Genomic DNA, 16,564 nt, shown 5'->3' on the forward strand with positions numbered 1-16,564 from the left:
TTGTGTGATTTCTGAGAATTACTTAAAACCCCAAAAAACATAATTTATTCACGTCGTGTTTCTTGAACTCATATGAACCCTAGAGTTCAAAAGGTTGATAGCGGTTTGTTTACAAGGTGTAGAATGGGTTCACTCCAATCCAGGAGGTGGCGCTGTACAAATACGAACTATTCGAAATCTAGCTACTGGATGACACGAGTGAAACAGTTCCTTCTTGAGTGGACGGCGTGGGGAGGTTGATGGAGAACACTGTATGAGTGGAAAAAACACAACAACAACAACATCTCCGCTCGTAGTAAGTTCAATATACAGATAATTCAGCGACTTTAATGAATCAGATTGTGAACTCGGTTAGCGTCATTCTGTGGTGTTAACACTGTAACGTCTGCCGGCTGCATAACACGCGTGTGTACTGCTGGCACAGATGGCAATGTTCAGGGCTGCGTTTCCCAAAAGCATCGTAAGCTTAAGTTGATCATAGCTTGATGGAAGTTGATGGTTTCAATGGGTCTACGATGTACTTAAGCTTATGATGCTTTTGGGAAACGCAGCCCAGGCCTTTTCTTTCATAGTGCAACACCTTGATCTGTAAAACCATATTGACCTATCTTTCTAGCCGATAGTACTAAGTTATATTATAGTACGAGCACAGAAAGTAGTAACAATGTGTACCATTTAACACATTGTTAAATAGTACACAGTAGTTCAGTTAAATAGTAAATATAAATAGTCGTTTCTGACACATGCATCATGTATGTGTAACAGTTCACCATTTCTTGTGAAATGGATATAAGTAGAGGCAAAATTCCCGTTTTCGCCTGTCTTGTCCACGCTGACAGCTAACTTACTCAGATATTGCAGAGGAAAGTCTCCTCATGGTAACCGATGTTGCCAACCTTTCGTGAATGATTCGGATCTTTTCAGTGAACGATTCGGTGTACTGTTTCTTTTGGGCAAGTTGGTAAATTGTATTTTAATCTTGTTTACAGTGAATACAAATATATTGTTCTTTACATTCCAAAAACTCATTCTTAAAATAAAAAGCAATACACAAATTTCTATCATACAGTTTAATTGTTTGTTAATATAAGCTTCTCAATTCTTAAAAAATAATCTTGAGTAAATCAGGATCTCATCATAAAGTAAAATAATTTCTTTTAATTGGTTCATTAAAAACTCACTCACAGTAATGAAACGAGTAAGTAATGCTTTGATAACCTCCTTCACTTCCTCGGAGTTATATCTGAATCAAGAAGTTGCTTCTGCTCACTTGATATTCTAGGGAGGTCTAGCGGTTCCAGAAAATTACTAATATCCTCCTCAGTTGAAAAAGACCTTGATTTGTAAGTAATGAGACTAGTAACCAATCAGATGTTGGATATTGATTTCCCTTTTTCAAATAGTTGACAAGCAAACAGTAAATTCTAAAGATTGGATTTGTTTGCAACCTATGCTGTCTAGGTATCAGCTCACAAAGTTTTGAATCATCATATGAGTCATTTCATCACTTAGTTATTATGAAGCAACTTTTGTTGTTTTTAAATGTAGGTTCTGTATATATGCTGCTCTCTGGAGTACTCAGTTTAACCTGTGCATAAAGACATCATCCTGATACTGAAAGCCTCCTCATGGCAAACGATGCGGATATATCAGCGGTGGGGAGGATTCTCGTCAACCCAAAGCAGGACTTGACAACGCGCTTTAGAGCACTTTTTACTCTCCGCAACCTTGGTGGACCAGAGGCCATTACATGGATCAGTGAAGCTTTTGTGGATGAATCTGCACTTCTGAAGCATGAGCTGGCGTACTGCCTCGGCCAAATGCAAGACGAGCAGGCCATTCCTATCCTAGAGACGGTCCTGAAAGACACTAATCAAGAGCCGATGGTCAGACATGAAGCAGGTGAGACTTACTCTTCCTTCATGCTTTCCTTTTTTTTGTTTTTAGGTATGTCATATAGAGTGTTTTTATTATATTTTAAATTCCAGGAGAAGCACTGGGAGCCATTGGACATCCCAAAGTCTTAGATTTATTGAAGAAATATGCAGAAGATCCAGTAATTGAGGTACAGTCAATGCATATTACCAAACTATTCACCACTCATTGTTACACAAAAGCCGCTTTTCCATCGCAGGAACTTTACCCAGGAACTAGGGACTTTGGGCCAGTACTCGTTGTGTTTCCACCGCAGGAACCAGGATCTAAATAAAGTTTGGGGTAAAAAAAATTCCCTCAGAAAGTACCTGCTCGTGAGGTAGTACTTTTTCAATGGTCCGGAACTTTCGGGGATGGGACTTGGGCGCTGAACATGCTGATTGGTTGAGTTCATGCAGCATTGTATTTCAACCACCATATCTTCGCATTTTTTTATTTTTTTTAATTACTGTTCTTATGTCATGAAATGTAGTTTTAAAAGTATTTCAGGCGAGAATGTAGTTGTTTAAAACTCAAATCTACGGTTTATTTATAAAAACAGCGCCCATTTTAAAATGTGTTTCGCCGATTTCGGAGACGTGAGCTCCAGGCGATCACCGGGCGCTCAGTGGTCATGTATCCCGACGAGAGGAGCATAACCTCAGCTAGTCCTTCTAACATTTTCCGCTGGCACTGATGTCTGTAGTGGTTAAAAATAAGATCTAATTCGTTTTGGGTAAATCTAACAGGTAATCTTTGGTCATTATTCTATTGTTCTATTAGTATGTTAAAATGAAAATGAAAATAGGCAATGTTTGATATAATATTTAGTTTCATTGTAATGTATGTACGTTCCATGAACTACATTTCTGCGGCTATTTCCATCCGTGGGAGTTCACACTCCAGAGTCTAACTCGTCAAGTCTGAACTAATGAGGGTGCAAGTCCAAAATTTGCGTACTTGGTATTGAGAAATGCGCGCAGACCTAACGTTACGTCACCAGACTATATACACTCCCCTCCAAAAGTATTGGGACAGTGAGGCCAATTCCTTTATTTTTGCTGTAGACTGACAACATTTGGGTTTGACATCAAAAGATGAATATCAGACAAGAGATTTACATGCTGGCTTTTATTTCCAGGTATTTACATCTGGATCTGACACACAACTTAGAAGATATCACATTTAGTTTGAACCCACCCATTTTTCATGTGAGCAAAAGTACATTTACATTTATGCATTTAGCAGACGCTTTTATCCAAAGCGACTTACATTGCATTCAAGTTACAGTTTTTACATTTTATCAGCTCTTGCTTTCCCTGGGAATCGAACCCATGACCTTGGCGTTGCTAGCGCCATGCTCTGCTATTTGAGCTACAGGAAAGTATTGGAACAGATAGAATTAACATAGATTAAAGTGAAAAAGACTTAATATTTAGTTGCAAATCCTTTGCTTTCAATAACTGCATCAAGCCTGTGACCCACTGACATCACCAAACTTTTGCATTCTTCTTTTGTGATGCTTTTCCAGGCTTTCAGCGCAGCCTCTTTTAGTTGTTGTTTGTTTTGGGGGGTTAACCCCTTCAGTCTCATCTTTAGCAGGTAAAAGGCATGCTCTATAGGGTTTAAGTCTGGAGATTGACTTGACCAGTCTAAAACCTTCCACTTCTTGCCCCTGATGAACTCCTTTGTTGTTTTGGCAGTGTGTTTTGGGTCATTATCTTGCTGCATGATGAAGGATCTCCCAATAAGTTGCATCTTTCTTTAAATTGGCAGACAAAATGTTTCTGTAGACTTCTGAGTTCATTTTGCTGCTGCCATCATGTGTTACATCATCAATGAAGATCAATGAGCCCGTCCCAGAAGAAGCCATGCAAGCCCAAGCCATGACATTACCTCCACTGTGTTTCACAGATGAGCTTGTATGTTTGGGATCAGGAGCAGATCCTTTCTTTCTCCAAACTTTAGCCTTTCCGTCACTTTGGTAAAGGTTAATCTTTGTCTCATTAGTCCATAAAACTTTTTGCCAGAATTTTTGAGACCCATCTCTGTCATTTTTTGGCAAATTTCAGCCTGGCCTTTCTATTCTTCTTGCTAATGAGTGGTTTGCATCTTCTGGTGTAGCCTCTGTACTTGTGATCATGAAGTCTTCTACGAACAGTAGATTGTGATACCTTCACTCCTGCCCGCTGGAGGTTGTAGCTGATTTTACTTAGTTGTTTTAGGGTCTTCCCTGACAGCTCTCACAATGTTTCTGTCATCAACTGCATTTGTTTTCCTTGGTCTACCTGTTCGATGTCTGTTACTTAGTGCACCAGTGGCTTCTTTCTTCATCAGGACATTACAAATAGTTCAAATGGCTATGGCCAATGTGTTTGCAATGGCTCTGATTGATTTCCCTTCTTCTCTCAGCTTCACAATTGCTTGTTTTTCACCCATAGACAGCTCTCTGGTTTTCATGTTGGTTACACCTCTTAACTATAAATGCAGTTTGAACAGGCAAAACCAAATCTGAAACTGAGCGTAGACATTCAGTGCTAATTATTGTTTGAATAATCATTGTGATAGGACACACCTGGGCAACAAAATACACCTGTCAGTCACATGTTCCAATACTTTTGCTCACATGAAAAATGGGTGGGTTCAAACAAAGGGTGATATCTTCTAAGTTGTGTGTCAGATCCAGATGTAAATACCTGGAAATAAAAGCCAGCATGTAAATCTCTTGTCTGATATTCATCTTTTGATGTCAAACCCAAATGTTTTCAGTCTACAGCAAAAATAAAGGAATTGGACTCACTGTCCCAATACTTTTGGAGGGGAGTATATTTTGCCTAATCTTCTCGGTACTTTAGACTGCGATTGAAACGCAGACAGCAACAGGTCTGGGGGAGAAAAAAGTTCCTGAGACATATTGCTCCAGGTAATTTCGGTGGAAAAGTGGCTTAATGCTAGAATGTCCTGCTGTGCCTTTTGATTATGCCCCAAGTTAAGGTTTTACGTTAATTTTCTTTTTGTGCAGGTGGCAGAAACATGTCAGCTGGCAGTCCGGAGGATGGAGTGGCTCATGAATGGTGGGGAAAAGACAGCAGAGGGGACAGATGAGAACCCCTACTGCTCTGTAGACCCTGCGCCCCCCGCCCCAAGAAAAAGCATCCCAGAACTGAGGGCACAGCTCTTAGACGAAAGCCTGTCACTGTTTGACCGCTATAGAGCTATGTTTGCACTGAGGAATCTTGGGACTGAAGAGGCTGTTCTGGCTCTTGGAGATGGTGGGAAAGCTTTAAACTGAGATTTATCCAAACGCAATACTAGGTCACATGTAAATATTGATGCATGTATTTGATAAAAAATAAAAAAAATACAGTAAAAATTTGTAATATTGTGAAATATTAAAATTTCAATTAACTGTTTATTAACTCTTAATATATTTTAAAATGCAATTTATTGCTGAGATGGCAAAGCTGAATTTTCTTAACTAACTTCAGCCTTCAGTGATTATTCAGAAACCATACTAATGTGCTGATTGGGGCTCAAGAAACATTTTTTATTATTATTATCAGTACTGAAAACAGTTTTTTTTTGCCTAATATATTTGTGGAGACATTTTTTTTTAAATGTAAATCTTTTGCAACCTTAACTGCCACGCTTCATCAATTGAATGCATCCTTGTTAAATACAGATATTATTTTCTTAATAAATTTAGGTCTTCAATGCAGCAGTGCCTTGTTCCGCCATGAGATCGGCTACGTCTTGGGTCAGATCCAACATGAGGCCAGCATCCCTCAGCTGCAGGCAGCTTTGGAGAAGACAGATGAAAATGCCATGGTCAGACACGAGTGCGCAGAAGCACTGGGCTCAATCGGGAAGGAGGCGTGCTTACAGATCCTAGAGCGCTACAGGAAGGACCAGGAGCAGGTGGTGAAGGAGAGCTGTGAGGTGGCACTGGACATGCTGGAGTATGAGAACAGCTCGCAGTTCCAATACGCAGATGGACTGCTTAGACTGTAAAGCACTTAGTGAAACACATTTCCTAAAACATGTTAATGTTACACATCTGATCCATATTTCGAACTTAAGTGAAAGCATTTTGAATGCTTGAATATTTAATAAACACTTTTTGTGGATAAAGCAAAACAATTCCTCCCTTGAAAAAACAGGAAAACATTTACATAATAAAAGCATTTATTTGACCACATATTATGTCTTAGTCTGCCTTTAAGATTTAACATTTTGTGTCATGAATATTTGTGATGTTGCTAATTAAGTTTCTAATCTTCAGTAAAGTCTGTGACTAATGTTAAATCCTCCACGCATGAGCAGAGGTTATTAGCAGAGCTAAGAGCGCCAGTGCTTGACTGAGATCACAGTATGTTCTGCCTAACTAATCCACACAGCAGTCTATCTCATTCGATAAGATTCATCTTTAAAGAAGCACACATGGAATTAAAATCCAAATGCTATAATCCTTAAGTGATAATTCCTAACTAGCATATCAGAAAACTAGCTATAAACAAACAGAAATGAGAAGCATTGCACTCTTTAGTTCTCTTGTATCTGCTTAATACAATAAATCGGCAACCTTAAAAAACAAATTTGCCCTGTTATGAGTTTAGTAGATAAAAGTACACGTGCACTGCTAATTTACTGATGATAGTTTGGATGGAGGGTGACAATCCTGGAATGTTGTGCTCAGCAAAGGCTCTGAGGATATTTAAGCCTCATTTGATTTTGGGGAGGAGGAGAGATGACCACGTACTAAAGAAAAGGCTGGACCAAACCGCAGAAAAAGGCTAAAAGTAACACAAAGCAGAGAAACTCTGTAGACGGCTGTTGGGGAGAAACTTGCAAACATGTTACATCCCTTCATGATTGGTATTGTCACAATTAATACTTCCATCACCATTGCATACTGGATCTTCATTTTGACAGAAGCCTTTCACAAGAAGACTGATGATGAGGCCAAAAAAGACAACCCTGCTTAATATAGTTACGTGTAGAGACGGTTTGAGTAGAGCTACTGTTGTGTCTTAAATTTTTAATTAATATTATAGAAATCCTGAAGGGAAAAAAGATCTCGTCATTTGAATAATCTGAACTGAGCAAGTATTCCATGATTCCAGCTTTTGAGGAACTGTTTTACGTTCAGGTAACATTAATTTTTTTTTTTTCTTCTCCTGTTTCATTTTTTTTTTACCATTTTCATTTTTATTGTTTCCTAAATTGTTTTGTGTTTCATGAATGTTTTCTTTTTTGAAAAGGCATTAAATCACCTCAGAAGATTTGAAAAAAACATGCTACTGCTTCATGCCATGCTCCAAAAGTTGAAGTCGGTAAGTCCCTTATGCTCATCAAGGCTGCATTTATTAATTAAAAAAACAGTAATATTGTGAAATATAAAAATTTATATAAAAACTTTGTTAAAATTTTTGAAACATATTTTTAACAGTTTTCTTTCTTGCGATGACAAACCTGAATGTTCAGCAGCCAATGCTCCAGTCTTTAGTGACCTTTCAGAAATCATTCTAATATGCTAATTTGGTGCTTAAGTAACATTTATTATCATATTATGTCATTATTTTCAAGATTCTTTGATGAATAGAAAGACTTTTGTAAATTTTTCAATGTCACTTTTGATTAATTCAATGCATCCTTGCTGAATAAGTGATAATAATAAAAATTATATTGAATGGTATCCTTTTAATTTTAGATAAGTATTCCATTAAGGAAAAAATATAGTGTTCTCAAAATCATTGTAAATAGACAACAGGTTCCATTCAGTGGAGTAAGGTCTTGATAAATAGCCCTTTATACCTTTCATAATCCGTGTAACAGGCATGGAGAAATGAGCAGGGAGATGAATAATATAGATCAGATATGACTCATAGGATCAGATCTGTCTGAATCACTGACTCAACCACACAAAAGCTCTTCCTCTGTCAGTCATTCAGACAGACAGAGACTCGGAGAGAGTTTGTGCAGGATCAGCCTCTGGAAGAACAACACCGCAGCTGAAATTAGACATGCATCCCATATTGATCAGCATAGTGACAGCAAACACAAGTTTAACCATTATCTACTGGAACTTTCTTCTGTCTCAGGTTTTCTGCAAGAAGATCAAAGATGCACCAGAACCTGAGGAAATTCCAGTCTGAGTGAGTATTAATATTATGGCGTCGTTGGCCTATTACTCTTACAAGATAATTTGCTGAGTCCTGTAGTCTAAAACAACAGTTTTAGCACCAAGTCTCATTACTGTACTGTTGATGTCTTTTGATTTTAAATTGGGGGAAAAGAAAAAAAAAAAGTCCTATAAGAGAACAAACACTGTTCCCATCTTCACAAATCTCAAAAACAGGACATAAAATCAAGTCACCGTAAAGCCATTTATAATGTACAAAAGATTTCTATTGCATAATTGTTCTTTTAAACCTTCTATTCATTATTTTTAATGAGCATCATTTTCAAAACTGATAATACGAAATGTTTCTTGAGCATCAAATCAGCATTTTTGAATGATTTCTAAAGGATCATGTAACACTGAAGACCGAGTTAATGGCTACATTTAAACTACATTTTAAAATATATTAATAGTAAATAAAAAAAATTTTAACAATATTTTGCAATATTACTGTTTACCTGATCAAATAAATACAGCCTTGGTGGACATTAAAATCTATTGACCAAAGTTTTGAATGTTAAGTTGTACTGTAGGAAGCTAAAGCCTTTCACTGACAGAAAGGTCATACTGTCTTACAGGTCTGTAAAAATTCTCTTTCTGATCTATCTGATAGTGGACTTGCTGAGCATGTTTTTTTGTGTGCGTTCAATCAAATGAGTAAAGTTGAGCATATTTATTTATCTATTTGCTCCATCCCCTGCTTTAGCTCAGATGTTGCTTTATCAGTCCATTCTCATACACTGTAAATAAAACCAATTGGATTAATTATGGCACAGCATACATTTTCCTTGAAGTATTAGTATGACCTATTCTTGGTGTATAATGTGATTTTAAAAACCTTTAAAAACACACCCACTCCCTCTTGAGATTGAACAGGAGCATCTCAGATGGGATTAGGTGGATTACGGTATAGCTAACCCTTGATTAACTTTCACCTTCATGAAAGACAGCTGCCATTAACAGCAATGGAATATCAGAGTCAGCGAGATGTCAGCCAAAGGATTAAGCCTGGGATTAAGAGACTCATATCAGGCTATTCACTGGCCTTTACCACAGAATAATGAACTCTTGACATATTAGCTCATATAGCTACATTTGAAAACATTACATTTCCTTTTACCCATAGGTGGAGGCCTTGGTCGTGACTCTGACGATGAAGAGGAAGAAGAAGAACCACCAAAACCAATCTTTGGGAAGGAAGTAGGGATGAGGGAGAGAAAATAAGAACAAAGGAGGAACAGACTGGCATTTGACTCGGAAGTGGACAGATAGAAATTCTGCTGGGATTTAAATCTTGTGTATTTGATAAATCATGGGTTTAAAAATGTGTCACTGAATAGATTCATGAACAACACTCTCTCTCTAGCTTTCTTTCATCCATTAGTCCATCTCCACAAGCCCCAAATCTCTTGCTAAACCACTAATTTCCAAAAAAAAATTATCTTTCTTTATCAGTCACTTGTAAATTACTAGAAAATCCAAAACTTATGTGTTTGAAGCCTGTAGGGAAATGTTTTTTATTTGTATTTTTGTTGTTTTTTTCACTATATGTAGCAAAATAGCTAAAAAAGTTTTGTGAATATCTGTCTTACTCTTCTACATGTGTCCCATTCCCTCAAAAATAAATGAATACAACATAGAGCACTGGCTTGCTTACATGGCAATTGTTATCTTGTGGCCTACTCTCTGATCCGGATTAGCATGTGCTGGCTCCTGCAGGATGTTCAACACAGATAGAGGGTGCTGTGTGCTCAACATAGAGGACATCTGTTCTCCAAAGTCAATGAAAGCACAAACCTTATTTAACTTGCACACAATTTGTACATCCTGTACTGTGATCCACAGGACCATGTGTTTGGGCTTGCGGATATGTCCAGTTGTTATATTAAAAAGTTGTTGCTACATGATCTTACCATTACAAATACTTTGGTTGGTGTAATGTAATGAAGTCAGGACATTCAGACCAGGACATTCAAGATATTACGGGATTTAAGACCACAGTCTGTTTGATTTCATAGAACACTATACAGTATGTTTTCGAAATTAGCAAGATTATAATTCATTTCTTGACCCGAGTATTGTGACCAAGTTACAATTGTTTTCATTGACGTCATTGGTTACGTTGCCTTTTAAAATACGCCAACAGGTGTTGAGATGCAGACACCTAATAGAAAAAAGGCTAAATCCAGGCTCAAGGCCTCTCCTTATGCACCTAAGCACATTAGCTTGATTGTCTTCTGCTGTCAAAGTATCCGGTTTGAGGGGAGCCCTGTCACAGAAACAGTCAGTCAAGGACTATCATTCTGTGACATACTTTCTTGTGATTCTGTGAATATGCAACAAAAAGGAAGACGACTGATGAGCATTCAGCATCAGAAAGAGAGAGAGAGAGGAGGAGGGAGAGACAGAAAGCTAGAAAATGACGGGTGTCTGTCAATGAGGAAAAAAGCTTTGTGGGGTATGTACACAACATATTATCCTACTACCTGACCATAAACATGGCTAAATTATACTGACTTGTAGATACATTTGATCTAACCCTACCTCTAATCACTAGTTCAACCTCTAATCCTAACCAACCTAAAGTAGGTTTACCATAAATAAAAACTATAAATTGTTACATTTCTAACAGTCTATATAATTCTAAAGTATTCTTTTGTACACAAAGCTGTATTACAGCTGAATAAATTACACGACAATTAAAACTTTACTGGAGCTTTGAATCGTTTTCTGTTGTTGTTGTTGGTTTTGTTTTGTTTGTGATTGTCGTTTGTCTACGTGATAAAGTTTTGTAATTGTGAGTGAACCTGCTGTAACAAGACAAATTTCAAACTTTGTCTGACAATAAAGTTATATTGTAGAGTAAGTGGATAAATTACATCATAAATAGTTATTTAAAATTGTAATATTTCACATTACTCTTTTACTGTATTTTTGCTCAAATAAAGGCAGCCCTGGTGAACATAGTGTCTTCTGTCAGAAACATTAAAATAAAACATTGAATGAATATACAATTTTAAGTAATGTTTACTTTTTGTTTTTACCTAGAACAACAGAAAATGAATGAAAACTGACAAGCTGATGTTAAACTGAAACACAGTTGAGCAAACAACAATACTTATGGATTTAGACAAAAACAATGAAAGCCTTGATGAGGACTTTTTCAAGGACTACAAACCCAAAGAAAATGATCTGCTCACTCCACCCAAGTATATCATCTATCTGCTGCTGGCTGTGAGTGTGACAGGAGTCACCCTTTTCGCCATCACAAGACACCTCATCCAAGATCTCATCCATGATCTGGCAGGTATGTAACAAGAAACCTTATGTCCACCGTCTCTTTCACCTTAAGCAATTAAAAACCCTCTGTACACGTCATCTGACACAGGTGTTCAAAATCCCTGGAAACTGAAAAACATTTGACTGCTCTGCCAAATGCATAAACCTGCCAAAGATGGTTTGCTGTTCTCCAAGCTTTTTTTTCTTCTTTGGCTGGTCAGCTTTAGAGACCAGCTAAGCCATTTGAATACAAGCCTAGACTCCATGACTCTAATAGCTGTCAACATCTAAAAAATGTAAAAACCTTTAAAGAAATAACAGCAAAACATCAAGCAATACATTCATTTAAAAAGACACTAGCATTCTATTGTACTGTGAGAACGTCAGCTGAGCGCTCTTACTTGTATTGTGTCTGTAGATTTCCTGTTTGGAGAGCAGCCTGTGGAAGAGCCGGAGACTCTCTGGGAAAGACGGGATAAGTTTAGGGCAGACTGGATTCCAGAGGCAATGCCTGAACTGGAGGCCATGGTGAGAGATGAGGATATACAAGAACTCATGGAGGGCACTGAAGACTTGCCAGCCATCTGGGTTATATCGGACAGGTTTCAGCCTCGTGCACCATCTTCCATTCGGCAGCTAGCATGAAATAAATACAAGACTTTTCTCCTCTGAATGTTAACACTGATTTTTAAAACTAACACCCGAGAATCCATTGCGTCAACTATGTGCACACAGCTTGCTTTTCCTTTTCTTCTAAAAGACCTCATGAAATGAAAATGATTATGAAAATGGCATAGCCTACTTACTTTTCAAACAGGAAATTGGAATGTATCAAATGGAAGATGAATTGAAGACAATTTGCTAGTCAGCAGCATATGGTCTTAGGGGAAAGGAAATGATCATTCCAGAGAGAATCTGATAAGACAAAAAAATTTCATCCATCTAGTGCAAGATGAGTCATCATTATTTTTCCTCTGTTTTCCCTAAAAGAGGACGACTGTAATTTTTTAAATGTGTATATCTGCCCAAAGTGAATTTTGTCAACATTTATGAGAGCAGTTGGATAGAGATGACCTCAAAGCAAACGGACATGGTCTAAATGAAACAAAACTCTAAATTTTAATAAGATGTTTTACATTTTTGGACATACTGTTGCACTATATCTCATTCTTGTGTGGAATATCAGTACTCACTAGACGTTGTTTGTGTCCATGAGCCCTTATCGAAGTTTAAACTGACATGACCTTCTGTTCTGTGCCAGCTTGGGCAGTAAATCTTTTGTCTTTACAGCATAACAGCATGTAACATTTTCAGTGGTAGATTATCTAACAGTCATGCACACTTACTCTCTGAGTGACATGCTGTGATCTGTGACCTATAATGGATTTTGTACTTTGGACACCAAAAATCCTTCACATATTTGCAGGAAAGCGGCAGTGCGTGTGGACTATAAATTCATCATGTTTCATCTACAGAATAGCGGTGCCTTCATAATATGTCAGGCTCAAGCTGGTGAGTTAAATTAGACATTTCATGTTGTAGTATATTCTTTTCAATGTGTTTTTGTCTTTTTTCTTGACTAGATTTGAACTGATTTAATATATAAAAGTTGTACAGTAAAGCCTTCACAGGGTATAATTCTGTGATACACTGTTACTCAGGTGGTCAACAGGCATCATCAGATACAGCTAAAGTCACATTAAAGGCTGGTGGGACTGACAGCCGTTGTTGTTTTTCTCTTTATCGTCTTCGTCCTCCTCTTTTTCAAGAAAGACAAGTGAGTCCTGACCTGAAATGTTTCAGGACAATATATACTGTACATTAGATAAAAAAATCTACATAGATCATAAAATACCGGATTCTTCTTTTTTACATACATTTTGACTGTACATTCAATTTGTTTAGTGTTTTTTTTATAGCAATAGCTATAGTACTTTTAGTTAAAAATTTTGAATTTGATAATTTGATTAGTCATTTAATAATATTATGGTGATGATAAGTTTATGGTTCTTTAAACAATTACTGCTATTTTATGACTGTACATTTACATTTAGTCATTTGGCAGATGCTTTTATCCAAAGCGACTTACAATTGGGGAATACAAAAAGCGATTCATCTTGAAGAGGCAATCAGACAGAGGAAGTGCTCATAACACCAAGTCTCAGTCATTGTTCAAATAAGTACAAGCTAGTAAGCGGAGAGAAAGATAGAGGGAAAGAGTTTTTTTTTTTTTGAGTTTAGGATGAAGTCAAGTACTGCCGAAAGAGATGAGTTTTCAGTTGTTGCTTGAAGATTGCCAGGGATCCGGCGTTCCGGATAGGGGTGGGAAGATTATTCCACCAGCCAGGAATTGTGAACGAGAATGTTCTGGAGAGTGATTTTGAGCCTCTCTGTGATGGTACCACAAGGCGTCGCTCACTAGCAGATCTCAGACTTCTGGAGGGGATGTAGGTTCGTAATAGTGAGTGGAAGTGGGTACTGAGCCTGTGGTAGTTCTGTACGCAAGCATCAGTGTCTTGATCTTGATGCGAGCTGCCACTGGTAGCCAGTGCAAGGAGATGAAGTGGGTCATCTGGTTGAAAAGAGAGATAGAGCTGTGTGTCATCGGTGTAGCAGTGATAGGAGAAGCCATGTGCATGTATGATGGGACCCAGCGATGTAGTGTATGTGGAGAAGAGGAGGGGTCCAAGAACCGATCCCTGAGGAACTCCAGTGACCAGTTGATGTGGTTTGGATACCTCCCCTCCCCAGGCCACCCTGAAGGATCTACCGGTGAGATAGGATTCAAACCAGCGAAGTGGAAGCCCAGTGATGAGAGGGTACACTTCAAGATACCGTCAAGGCCACGTTCAGTCACTTGACATACAAGACCAGCCAAGACACACCTAAAGACATAATGCATATCATGTTTAAACATTAATGTAACTCTTTAACAATATACTTTTATTGTATACAATATATACACTACTGTTAAAAAGTTGAAAATAATAAGAAAATAATGCTATTGATATTAATAATATTAATGTATAATGTTACAAAAGATTTCTATTTCAAATAAATGCTTTTGAATTTTCTATTCATCAAATAATCTTGAAAATAGTAAATATATTTGTCAACATAGGAATTAATTAAATTTTAAAATATATATTAAAATGTAATTTATTACTTTATTACAATATTACTGTCCGATTAAGCTTCTTTCCAAAAAAAATAAAAAATACTACAAAACCAGTCATAAGTCGCACGGGTATATTTGTAGCAATAGCCAACAATTCATTGTATGGGTCAAATCGATTATTATTATTGATTTTTCTTTTATGCCAAAAATAATTAGGATATTAAGTAATGATAATGTTCCATGAAGATGGAAGATAAATTTCCTATCGTAAATATATGAAAACTTAATTTTTGATTAGTAATATGCATTGCTAAGGACTTTATTTGGACAACTTTACAGGAGATTTTCTCAATATTTTGATTTTTTCACACCCTCAGATTCCAGATTTTCAAACAGTTGTATCTCAGCCAAACATTGTCCTATCCTAACAAACAAATACATCAATGGAAAGCTTATTTATTCAGCTTTCAGATGATTTATAAATCTCAATTTCAACAAATCGACTGGTTTTGTGGTCCAGGGTCACATTTTTAAACTGCTTTCTACTTTGAATACATGATAAATCAATAAATAATTAAAATTAAACTGATCAATTCACCACCCCATCCCATTTTAGTTATAGTATGAATTTTATTAATTATTGAAATGTCTAGTCCCAGTGCAGTAAGACTCTTTAAACATAAAGCATTTCATCAATCTGTATCTCTCCTTGCAGAGATGAGCTAGAAGAAAGGCATTCATTTTATGAAAACAAAGCAGCTGATCTGGAGGCAAATGAGGAGACCAAGCAGACCACTTTCTAATGAGAAGAACAGATGATCACAATCCTGTAGCACACACATCTTTCGCTCTCTGGAAATTATACCACAACTTTGTGCAGAGTAATTCTTATATAATTACATACTATCTTATGTAAAATTTCTTTTTAACTTATTAATTTTGGTCCAGGTTTTGTAATAGTCTTCATAAATGTTGTCCCTCACATCATCCACTAGATGGAGCAGCCTTCACCTAGTCCTAGTCACAGCTTTAACCTAAAGTTAAAATAAAAAAGGTTCAAATGAAGTGGTGCTCTCCTGCTCTCTTTTTTGAATTAATAGATTTTTTGGCATATTCTCAATACATGTTTTACTACTTTGCTGTAACTGTAACAGGTTACGTTTAAACATTCATTAGGGTAGTGAGAACATTGGAATAGAAGAGCACACACTCATGCACATAATGCTCTGATTAACTGGCTTTTGACTCATATGACATATCTGGGTTCTGCATGCATATATGCTAAATGGACATGGGTATGAGATCCATTACTCATTTTGACTGGCAGTTTGGACATGTTAAATGCTTCCAGTCAAATGATGTAACACTGTTTTGCTTTTGAAACCATTTGCTCGTCTCGGGGAACTATATGATGAAAATATAATTTGCAGAAAATACGGCCAGGTGTTCAAATGTGTTAATGATGGAGAACATTATTGTACAGCGTTAAAGTAGATTTTTGTCTGAATGAACAATCATAATCAACTTTTTATATTGATATGGTGCCTCCTTTCATGCTTGTGATTACATAAAAGCTAATCTTTGGGTTAAACGGGAACGCTTCCAGTTTTACACTCTTAATGTGAACTGCTGGTATTTCATAATATTTTAATTAACATTTAACTGTGAGTAGACAGCTGATACTGTTGCCCTGGCTGTGCTTCTCAAGGTTTCCCATACATGGGAAACAGTTTAGCTGAAACAGTGCTGATGAGTAACAGTAACTAAGCCTACAGTCAGCAGCATTAAGTGAAGCATGAAACCAGAGAGAGAGAGAGACTTCACTTCTGTCTCCTCTTTTTCATTCACCACTGGTGCCTTGATATTTTTATTTGGTTGTTTTTATTCTGGTTCCTGAGCGACGTCATCTTTGCTCCATGCATCACTTGGGAGCTGGTGACAGATGAATTATTCGTTCTCTTCTAACGTTCATTACTGTGAAGTTAAACGACAAAACCTCCGAAAAAATCATTCTGAAGTCAAAGGGAAAGAGATACTGATGAAACAACCATCAGTGAATCAGCTGAGCTCTG

The 16,564-nt window shown here is 37.1% G+C and overlaps 2 protein-coding genes across 3 annotated transcripts; both read left to right on the top strand.

Moving 5' to 3' along the window:
* The first annotated feature begins 180 nt into the window (after window positions 1–180).
* Window positions 181–11,105, top strand: dohh (deoxyhypusine hydroxylase/monooxygenase). Of its 2 annotated transcripts, XM_079382309.1 has the most exons (9): window positions 181–295; window positions 1,549–1,902; window positions 1,989–2,065; window positions 4,937–5,186; window positions 5,621–5,921; window positions 6,969–7,063; window positions 7,176–7,247; window positions 8,016–8,069; window positions 9,222–11,105. In XM_079382309.1, exons 2-6 carry the CDS (start codon window positions 1,629–1,631, stop codon window positions 7,000–7,002), a joined length of 936 nt encoding a protein of 311 aa, XP_079238435.1. In that variant the 5' UTR covers window positions 181–295; window positions 1,549–1,628; the 3' UTR covers window positions 7,003–7,063; window positions 7,176–7,247; window positions 8,016–8,069; window positions 9,222–11,105. The 2 variants fall into 2 exon arrangements, with proteins under 2 accessions (XP_079238435.1, XP_079238436.1); XM_079382310.1 differs by lacking the exons at window positions 6,969–7,063; window positions 7,176–7,247; window positions 8,016–8,069; window positions 9,222–11,105 and having other exon boundaries at window positions 5,621–6,500.
* On the top strand, window positions 10,355–14,456 carry LOC306848008 (uncharacterized protein). The gene is made up of 3 exons (XM_079382311.1): window positions 10,355–10,553; window positions 11,144–11,402; window positions 11,793–14,456. Exons 2-3 carry the CDS (start codon window positions 11,216–11,218, stop codon window positions 12,017–12,019), a joined length of 414 nt encoding a protein of 137 aa, XP_079238437.1. The 5' UTR covers window positions 10,355–10,553; window positions 11,144–11,215; the 3' UTR covers window positions 12,020–14,456.
* Window positions 14,457–16,564: the final 2,108 nt, after the last annotated feature.

Source organism: Barbus barbus (genome assembly GCF_936440315.1).
Source record: "Barbus barbus genome assembly, chromosome: 28".
NCBI lineage: Eukaryota > Metazoa > Chordata > Actinopteri > Cypriniformes > Cyprinidae > Barbus > Barbus barbus.

Excerpts from the sequence above, each read along its gene's own strand:
- LOC306848008 (XM_079382311.1), top strand. The coding sequence starts at position 11,216 with ATGGATTTAGACAAAAACAATGAAAGCCTTGATGAGGACTTTTTCAAG. Across the intron at positions 11,403-11,792 it reads TCTCATCCATGATCTGGCAG|ATTTCCTGTTTGGAGAGCAG; the intron begins GTATGTAACAAG and ends TTGTGTCTGTAG.
- dohh (XM_079382309.1), top strand. The coding sequence starts at position 1,629 with ATGGCAAACGATGCGGATATATCAGCGGTGGGGAGGATTCTCGTCAAC. Across the intron at positions 1,903-1,988 it reads GATGGTCAGACATGAAGCAG|GAGAAGCACTGGGAGCCATT; the intron begins GTGAGACTTACT and ends TTTAAATTCCAG. Across the intron at positions 5,922-6,968 it reads GCAGATGGACTGCTTAGACT|AAATCCTGAAGGGAAAAAAG; the intron begins GTAAAGCACTTA and ends TTAATATTATAG.